This window comes from Monodelphis domestica, chromosome 1 (genome assembly GCF_027887165.1).
Source record: "Monodelphis domestica isolate mMonDom1 chromosome 1, mMonDom1.pri, whole genome shotgun sequence".
Taxonomy (NCBI): domain Eukaryota; kingdom Metazoa; phylum Chordata; class Mammalia; order Didelphimorphia; family Didelphidae; genus Monodelphis; species Monodelphis domestica.
The window spans coordinates 217,213,426-217,223,320 of record NC_077227.1 but is presented as its reverse complement, the minus strand read 5'-3'; the positions used below and the strand labels follow the sequence as shown (position 1 = coordinate 217,223,320).

Genomic DNA, 9,895 nt, shown 5'->3' with positions numbered 1-9,895 from the left:
TTGGTCTGCACAACAAACCTGGGAGGCAAATGTTATTATTATTATGTCTATTTAACAGATGAGGAAACTGAGATAGAGGTAACCAACCTATTTATGACTTGCTCAGTATCACAAAGCTAGTTAATATCTGGGGCCAGATTCAAACTAATTTCTTCCTGATTCAAGGTCATCAAAATGACTGAAAAAATTATGGGATATATTAAATGAATGCAATGAATATGTATCATTCATATACAATGAATTCATACACTATATGTTCTCTATGTAGAAAATAATTTATACTAAAACAATCATTAGTATTTATAGTGCTATGTTTGCTTTTGAGTTTAAATTTGTTTTCTACATTAAAATACTCAGTTAACTCCCTTCTTCTTCTCCCTCCATTAGATAAGACAGCATTTGATAAAAATATATGTGTATATATATATATATATATATATATATATATATATATATATATATATATATATAAAACTCTCATACTTATTTCTATTTATCAGTTGTTCTCCTGGAGGTAGACATACCACAAGTCATTCTTCAAATAATATTTCTGTTGTTGTATATAATGTCCTTTAGGTTCTGTTTATTTCACTCTTCACAATTTTATGTGGGTCTTTCCATGTTTTTTTTCCCCCAAAATTAACTTGCTTCTCATTTCTTATGGTGCAGCAATAATCTATCATAACCATATGCCACAACTTGTTTATACATTCCCCAATTGAGGAACACCCCTTCAATTTACAGTACTTTGTCACCACAAAGAGTTGTTCTAAATATTTTAGAACATAGAGGTACTTCCCCCCCCCCAATCATCTTAGGAAACAAATCTAATAGTGGTACTGTTAAGTCAAAAGGTATACACAGCTTTATAACTCTTTGAACCTAACTCCATATTGCAATTCCAAATGGTTGGGTCAGTTCACAGTTCCAACAGTGTTTTAGTGTCTACTTTTTTTCACTTCCTTCCAACTTTTGTCACTTTGCCTTTTTATCATTTTTGCTAATCTGATAGGTGTGAAATGATGTATCATAGTTGTTTTGATTTATATTTCTATAATCAAAAATTATTTTTTCATATAGTTTTGATTACTTCATCCAAAACCTTTCTGTTCATATCTTTTGACATTTATCAATTGGGGAATGACTCATATTCTTATATAGCTGACAAAGTTATCTCTATATTTTAAATTTGAGAACTCATCTGAGAAACTGTTTATAAATTTTCCTTACCAGCTTACTACTTTCCTCCTAATCTTGACTACCTTAGTTTTATTTGTTTTTTTTTCTGGTAGGTTTTTTTCTTATTGTTATTGATACCCGGGACATGTCCTCTGGTGTCACTTCACAGCGATTCCCAACATCTAAAAAAATCCATTCCAATATTGACCCACTGGAATACTTTTTAAAAAAATTAGTGCTAGTGTCATTCTTTTTAACCCTGAATTAGTAAAAAGAAGTTCTAAAAGGCAAGTTGTCTTACACTGATGGACCCAGCTGTGCCAGGAGGTTGTTATGGCTAACTAGCAACAAGCCTGAAAATCTGGTTGCGTAAATACGTACAAAGCTGGTTCATTAAATCCCTATTCTGGCCCTCAACCCAATGCATCTCTACTACTGTGTCATCGTTTGCCTCCTTCTTGACATTTATTAAACACTTAAACAAATAATGTCCAAGGGTCCCTGTAGAATTTTTCTCTTTTTGAGCCACTGTATTGGTGACTTCTTCAGAAGCATCTAGCTCTTCAGTGGCACAGAGAGAACCCCTGGAACATTCTAAATTCTCTGTCCTTCCCTTTTTCTCAGTCCCTTCCTCCATTGGCTCTTGGCTACTGTCTCCTTGGTCTGGATGATGTCTTTTAGACACAGTTGTTTCAGTTCCACACATGGCAGGCCTGAGTGGGGAACTCTCATCAGTGCTCTTGGACCCATCTGGGTTATTTTCAATCTCTTTGGACATGGGTTTCTCCTCTTCCATAGCCTGGATGAAGTCTTCAGAGGCTCGAGGAACTTCTCTCAGTTGCCTCACTCTGTCTCTTTTCTTTCTCCTTAAATGAACCCAAGAGTTTTCTACAGCTGTTAGGAAAAGACTAACTTCCTCTTTTCCACAGGGAACTCATTTATGCTGAACCTTCAGATCAGTGAGGATTTTTTCAAGCCATGTTGTAATAACTGCTATGCCTTCCACAGTCTCTGAGCCTGCAGCAGAAGCTTTGAGGGATAACTCTTTCATTGTGGCTGCTAAGACCACAAATGTAATGGGCTTCCTGGGTTTTTCTAATTTTCTTCTCTTAGATGGAGGTGAAGGTACTGTCACATCATCATAAAAGCTCCAAGCCAAGGCCCATCTCATTGTGCGCCCCTGACAGAATTCAGTGTGCGTGACTTTGGGGACCCCTTGTATGCGAAGCTCTTCCTTCAATGGAGCCAGACTGCATTTCTTTCCAAGCATGCAGCTGTACCATCTCAGTCTCTTCTTCAGCTGCAAACTGTCATGGATGATTCTTTTGACAAACTCTAATTCACCTCCTTCTGCCATGATTTCTGTGATACCCCCAGTGTTTACAGAACTTGGGGGAGGCCTACAAGGATTTCGAGAGTTTACTCCCTTGGCTTCCAACTGGTTGGCAAAAAAGGGAGGGTTGCACATGCAAAAATCATAAATGATCTCAGATTCCTCTTTAAGAGCATCCATTAGGAGTGTCTTCTGTGGTACTTTAACCACTTTTATGAGATCAGATAAATTATTCTGTTCCACATTTTTCTTAGCATAATTAAAGCACATATCATCCACTTCTGTTGCAAGGAAATACCAGCCATTGAGAGTTGCTCCAAGTAAAGGATAGATGCAAGATGCTCCTGTACCAATGTCAATCCCCCCGGCGGAGGTCACTCCTGGCTGGATCCCAAGGGCCAATCAGATCTTCCACCCAGTGGATATAGTTGAGACGAAGTGGAACCATAGGAATGAGCCTTTCCAAAGGAATATCAATGGAAAGTCCAAAGTCTTCTTTTAAGAGAGTGCAAGTCAAAGCTCTGACAGCTTCAGGGTCCTTGAAGTTAAGACTGACTCTTCCAGTCAGATTTATCTGGACATGCTGCTTAAAATCTGGGTACTTGGATGCCAGATATGCAAAGTCAGGAGGCTTATCCTTGTACCTGTTCCTTGCATGCATCGATTTATTCAAAGCCATCCTTTTTGGAGTGTCAATTTAAGTGATAAGGTTCTGTATCATATGTATTCCTTAGTGTTATGGTAAGATGATGGTCATCTTCCTCGATGCAACTAATATGGTGGAGATCAAGAGGCTGGTTGTCTAAACAGATGGTTCCCAAAACTGGTTTCACTACACCCCTAGGTGTCTCCACTTGTCTCAAGGGGTTGAAGAAATCCCTGTCACTCGCTTTGAGAGGCCGCCACCGCCACCTTCTCGGGTGCCTGCAACCCCTAGTAACGAACACAAGCCACCTTAGTTTTATTTGTAAAAAAACTTAATTTATTAAAATTATCCATTTTATACCTTGCAAATGCTTTTCATCTCCTTTTTATTCATTAATTTTTTCCTATCCATAAATCTGATAGGTAATATATTCTCTATTCTTTTAATTCACTATGCTCTACAAACATCTCATTTTATCCTAAATACAATTCTAGGTGGTAGACACTAATATTGTATTCATTTTTCAGTTGAGGAAGCTGGAACAAAAAGAGGTTAAAGTAATTTCCCCAAAATCACATAACTATGAAGGTTTTAAGGCTGGATTTGAACTGAGGTCTTCCTGACTCTAGGCCAAAGAGGTTCTATTCACTCTATCACCCTGTTACTGTTGGTAAATTATGGATACTTCATAATGAATTGCATGATGACATTGTTATCTTCCATTTTATAGTTTGGTAACCTTTTACCAACATTGAATTCTGTCTCAAAACATATTCATTTATCTACATATGGTTCTTCATTTGATTGTAAACTTTTAGAGGACAGAAACTTTAAGATTTTTTTAATGATTTTATTTCCATTGACCTCACAATGCCTTGTACTTGTTAGGTGCTGTGTAAGTATTTGTGGAATTTAACTAGTTGCATGTATGTAATATAGTATCAATATTTATCAATTCAGAAGGGAAGGGGTCCTTGGAAGGAATTTAACCCACCACTATATCTCCCTCTCTCCATTTTGCAAATTTGGAAACTGAGACCCAGAAAGATTAAGCAAAGTGCCCAGAATCACATTGTTATTTAGTATCAGAGGCAGGATTTAAATCAGGGTTTTTTAAATTCCAAATCTAGTGCTCCTTTCACTCTAACATGTGAGTAGACCACATTAATTAAAAAATTTCCAAACTTCTCCATTTACTTGAAAGTCTACACAGGGAAAAAAAAATTATAGAAAGTTTCTTAGATAAAAGTTTAATATGCCAAATATATGCAGAACTTTGTCAAATTTATCATAATATGAATCATTGTCCAACTGATAAATGGTCAAAGGGAATGAAGGCAGAGGATTAAGAAATCAAAGCTATATATAACAATATGAAAATGCTATAAATCATTGTTGATTAGAGAAATGTAAGTTAAAAAACTCCAATATATCATCACACACCTATCAGATTAGCTAAAATGATAAAAGATCCAAATGAAAAATGTTGGAGATAATGTTTTATCTAATGGAGGGAGATGAAGGAGAAAAGGAGTTAACTTTTTTAAGTTAATGAACAAATAAACTGAATTGAAAATAAAATAAAATAATCATATTACTTACTTCACAGGTTTGTCAAGATGTCATTGTCAAGATGTGACTACTAAGCCTTTAAAATTAAATGAACTATAATTATTTAAACTTTATATTTTCCCCAGCACTAACCATTTTAAAGTTGATCTAAAAATATAGTCAGTATCTCAGACCATTTTTTGAGCTCAGATCTTCCTGACTTCCGGCCCAGCATTCTCTATACTGTTCCCAAAGACAAAAATCTTTGCTATACTTTTAACTAGGACCTTTTAGGTTTGGAGAGAGGAGTTCCTCACCACTGTCAATAAAATAGATGATTCCTATTTTAACTAAGTATTATTGATAACTAGACTCTGAGTGCTGATGTTTCTAAGTAGTAGAAAGACTGTAATTGTTGTATGATCCCTCTAAGTTTAACACTGAGGGACAAAGTCCAAGTCATCCTTATCTCAGGTAGAGCTCTAATCCTTGAAGTAAAGGAAATATGCCAAAGCCTTTTTTCTTGCACTTTGTATTCTTATCTACTAGATTCAGCATTAACTTATCTTGATCTTCCTACTCTGTTTTCTTCTGAATTCTGATTTTTAGATCATCACTGTTAGTTTTTCTAATGTTGGCATACAATTAAAATCTATTTATTTATTTGTTACATTAAAATACCCAATTAACTCCTTCCCTCTATTCTTTTCCTTCTCTCCCCCTATTAGAGAAGATATCCTTTGACAAAAAGATAAATTTGTATATGAACTGTATCTTACTGATTTCTAGTTATCAGTTTTTTCTCTGGAGATAGACATACACAAGTCATTCTTAAAGCAGTATTTCTCTTGCTGTATATAATATTCTTTTGGTTCTACTCATTTTATTCTTTATTATTTCATATAGGTCTTTCCATGTCTTTCCAAATTTAACCTATTCATCATTTCTTATAGCACAGCAGTATTCCATCACAATCACATGCCACAATTTTGTTTAGCTATTCTCCAATTCATGGGCATCCCTTCAATTACCAGTTCTTTGCCACCATAAAAAAGTTGCCACAAATATTTTAGAACATATAGATTCTTTTTCATTTTCCTTGATTACATTAGACAATTAACCTAACAGTGGTATTGCCAGGTCAAAAAGTATACAGTTTGATGGCTTTTTGAGAATAACTCCAGATTGTCAGAATGGTTGGATCAATTCAGTTCTACCAATAGCTTTTTAGGGTTCCTGGAAAGTCATTTTAATTAAATTAATTCAAGTATTTATTAGCTACCTATTATTATATGCAAAGTAATGTATGGAAGGTGATACAAACATAAATAAATTACCAACAACTACAGAAGTCCAGTTTTCAAGAAGGATAAGTAGACTGAGGAGTACAGATTTTGCATTTCACCTTATCTGATAATGATTACAATCTGCATCAACCCAGAACAGGTGAAGTATTCCCTCTCTTCCTAGCACCTGAGGACATTTTTTGCTTGCCTGTCCTTATGTCCAGCCACCAAATCAAGTACTTCCTCCTTCAGCTCTGCCATAATGCTGGGTGGAGTGAGGGGGGACTTATAGACAGCTTCAATTTGCCCTCTGGCCACTGGAACTTGAAAACCTTTGCCAATGCTGACCTAGAACTTGACCTAGAATTATTCTAGTTAAATTTTTGAATCAAGATAGTATTCAGGTAAGAAGCCTGATATCATCATATCTACCTCAGCCTTATCCCTATGACTGCTATTCCAAGGAGGACCCAAAAGGGGTCAAGCTTAGATTGACAGTAGTGAAATATTACTGTTTCTCAGACAGTAATATTTCTCAGTTCAGCTTTATTCCTGATTCACTATGGATCTACACATACCATTTCTGTAGTAGTGCTGTAGGTTAATATTCCTGATACCCTTTGACAATACTTCTATATTACATCAAAAAAGACTGATTCATTATGCTGATGTGGGTCTCTCACTTTACCTTGCACCCCCAAATTATAGACGTGTTTCAGGCCAAACTGTTAGCAGGAAATTCCTTTGCTTCCTTGCATTCTTGTGACTACTAACCCTAAAATATTAAGGAACTAATAAGGCCCTGGACATCCAAGAGAAGTCCCTTGTGAGAATTATCCTCTTTGGATTCTCCCCTAGGTTTCCAGATGGACACAAAGACACACCTCCAGGCTCTGCTTTGGGTTGTACCTATGACAACTCTTTGTACCCTAAACTATGAGGGTCATTCTGTAAGTCTTCAGAACACAAGACACGGCTCTGAGCCATTCAGGTGACAAGCTCCCCCCTCACTTGTGCCTGAGTTCATAGCCTCCTCAAGTCACCTATCACCTGTGGTAAAGAGTATAAAACCCCCAGAATTTATCTCCTCCAGGAGGTGACTTTCCATCTCTGCTGTCCTCTCAGCCAAATTCAACATGAATTCCAAATGAATACATTTCTCTTTTTATTTCTAAGCTAAGTTATGGAGTCTTGCATTCTTTCAAAGGATACCCATCCTGAACCCAGGGGGTTCACCTCAAGCCCCCTCCCCCCACAACAATGCCTATTCAATTCTATGGACACATCTTTACTGCCTTGTATTGTTTTCTGTTCTGGATACATTATGTTTTATGCCTTGATAGAATGTAAGCTTCTTGAGTGCAGGAACAGTTTCATTTTTGGTTTTGTATTTCCACTGTCTCCAATGGCATCTGAAATATATATGGCGCTTAATAAAGGGCTCTTGTTTGATTGACTCCTCAACTAGAATGCAAACTCTTTGAGAGGAAGATATGGATTATACTTTGCATTGAAGTCAATGTTAAGCAATGCTTGACACACAGTAGGCACTTATGATCTTTTCCACTCATATCATAATACACAGTAACTGAGATGTGGAAAGTTTGATGTCATATGGAAGTTCCCATTCAATGCCACCTAGGAATTTTTTTATTCTTGAGGAAAGTGATAAATATGTATGCATTTATGGACAATGATGGTTCAAATCTATAGCCTGACTTCAAGGGAACTTTTCTGAAAAGATGTTGTTATCTTACACAAATCCTCCTTTAATTCACTGGGTTTTCATGTGTTAAATCAGAACCAGTAAATCCTTTCCTCATCCCCCTACCCTCATCTCCACACCTTCTTAAACCCTTTTCAAATTCTTAGATCTGATCAATTACTGGGCCTGAGAGGCACACCTAAAATGCTCAAGGAATGTTCCAACACCTGCAGATTCTTTAATTCCCACTTCAATGGTCAATAGCTTTTTTGTTTTCCACATTTCTTTCAGGGAAAGAGGAAACGGGAGGGGCAGGTTGTCTTTGTGTTCGAGAGTAATAGTCATTTCCTTCAATTGTCAGCCATTATTGACACAATGTTGCTCTTTTATACAATGTGCCAAACCATTTTCCTGGACAGTATTTTACTGAAACTTGATATAATATCATAGCATCACTGAATAGTTAGGGCAGCAAGGGGCTCCTATTAAGTCACCACCTCTCAGCGGCTCCTGCTGAATTTTGAAGAATTCTGATATGTACAGAATAGGTCCAATTGGCGTTCAATGCCACAATTTGAACATTTCCAGCTATTTTCATTCCTTCACATCCTCTCAAATTTTCCTCCCCTTTCCTTTGTTGATCTTTCAGTTAAAATCATTTTCTACTTTGTACATAGAGTCTTCTTTTTTTAGCTTTATAGCCATTATCTCTGATCATCATCTTTAACTAATGAGAACAATCCCTGCATCTTGGTAGCATCATGTTGTATATTTGTTTGAAATATCATATCCATTTCTTATTCCTTCACCATATCTAGTTTGTCTAGCCTAGATTATCAACCACCACTTACTCTCACATTCCATTTCCTTTCTCTATCTCTTTCTTTTTGATTTACCAATGGGATTAGACAATAGAACCTATGGATATCCTGGGTCATTTAAAAATTATTATTATTATTTTACTAATGGTATAGCAATATAGTGAGGTAGATTTGAAATCTGTAAGTAACAATATTGATTTCTTGGGTGATTCTTCCTTTGAAGCATTTTCTCAATACCATTTCATATGTGGGGAAAATAGTGTTAAAGAAGATTGTGTGATTTGTAAAGTTAAATTATCATAGAAAAGATGGTTATGATCATGATAATAAAGCATACTCTTGTATATGAAGCCTTTCCTGACCCAACTTCTGTCTCTACCTTTCTCCCCAAATTTCCCTATATTTATGTATTTAATTCATATATGTTTATATATTGCTGTCCTCGCCTACCCCTAACAAAAGGCAAGCCCTTGTAGGTCATAAACTATCTCGTTTTTATCTTTGTATCTTCTATTGCCTAACACAATACTTGGCACAGACAGCAGTAGGTGCTTATTACAAAGTGAATGATTGATTGATTCATTCATTCATAATGAGAATAATGTGACATCCATGGATTTGCAAAAAAAAAGGCTACAAATAGTCTAATTTCTTGGCAAATGGACTTTATGCTTATGTTTCCCTGGTCAATCATTTTGTTTCAAACAAACTGAAGTCTTAAATGAATTAGGCTATAAGATAGTGTGTAATATTTATTTGGGAAAGGAAATAGGGTTGGAAAAAAGGGGATAAAGGGAGGTTTGTATGGGGTATGGAGGATTAAGGGGAGAGAGGGAATATTTCTTGGTGAGGCAAGGGAGGGAGATGCCCCCTGCTGAGAGGAAACAGCAGGAGTCCAATGAGGTCTGTTTGTCTTTGAATGACTGAACTGAAGTTCAGCTCCCTTTATGACCAGAAAAGATAGTCCACTTATCTGACTGTGAATTCAAATAATATAAGGTTTAATAACCAGTTGTGATTGGAGTTTTTTCTCAGCTTCAGACCTGAGGCCAGGCCCCAGAGGCTGGAGGAGGGTTCTCCCACTCCCTTCTACTCTATATAAGTCCAGTTTTGTCTTTTTAGAATCTTAGCAGTAGACAGAAAGCAAATAAGAACAGTTCTAACCTTCAGAAGAGATTTGGCTTGAATCTTCAGGCTGAACCAAGAAGAGGCGGCACACCACACCAGACTGGGCTGAACAAGCTCCTCTCTCCTCCAACACCAGGCAGCCAGTCCCCCACAGCAGGCAGGAAGTGCTAGTCACAAGACCCAACTGCCACTCCCAGCTGGCCCCTTCCCCCACAAACGGTCAGTCTTATTTCCTTTCCACAAATG

At 36.7% G+C, this 9,895-nt stretch overlaps 1 protein-coding gene across 1 annotated transcript; it reads right to left on the bottom strand.

Moving 5' to 3' along the window:
- Positions 1-1,409: 1,409 nt before the first annotated feature.
- LOC100013466 (RNA N6-adenosine-methyltransferase METTL16-like) lies at positions 1,410-3,425 on the bottom strand. Its single transcript, XM_056810442.1, is given in 2 exon segments — positions 1,410-2,875; positions 2,877-3,425. Coding segments are annotated over 2 exon segments (1,674 nt in total). The 5' UTR covers positions 3,192-3,425; the 3' UTR covers positions 1,410-1,516.
- Between the last annotated feature and the right edge of the window lie 6,470 nt (positions 3,426-9,895).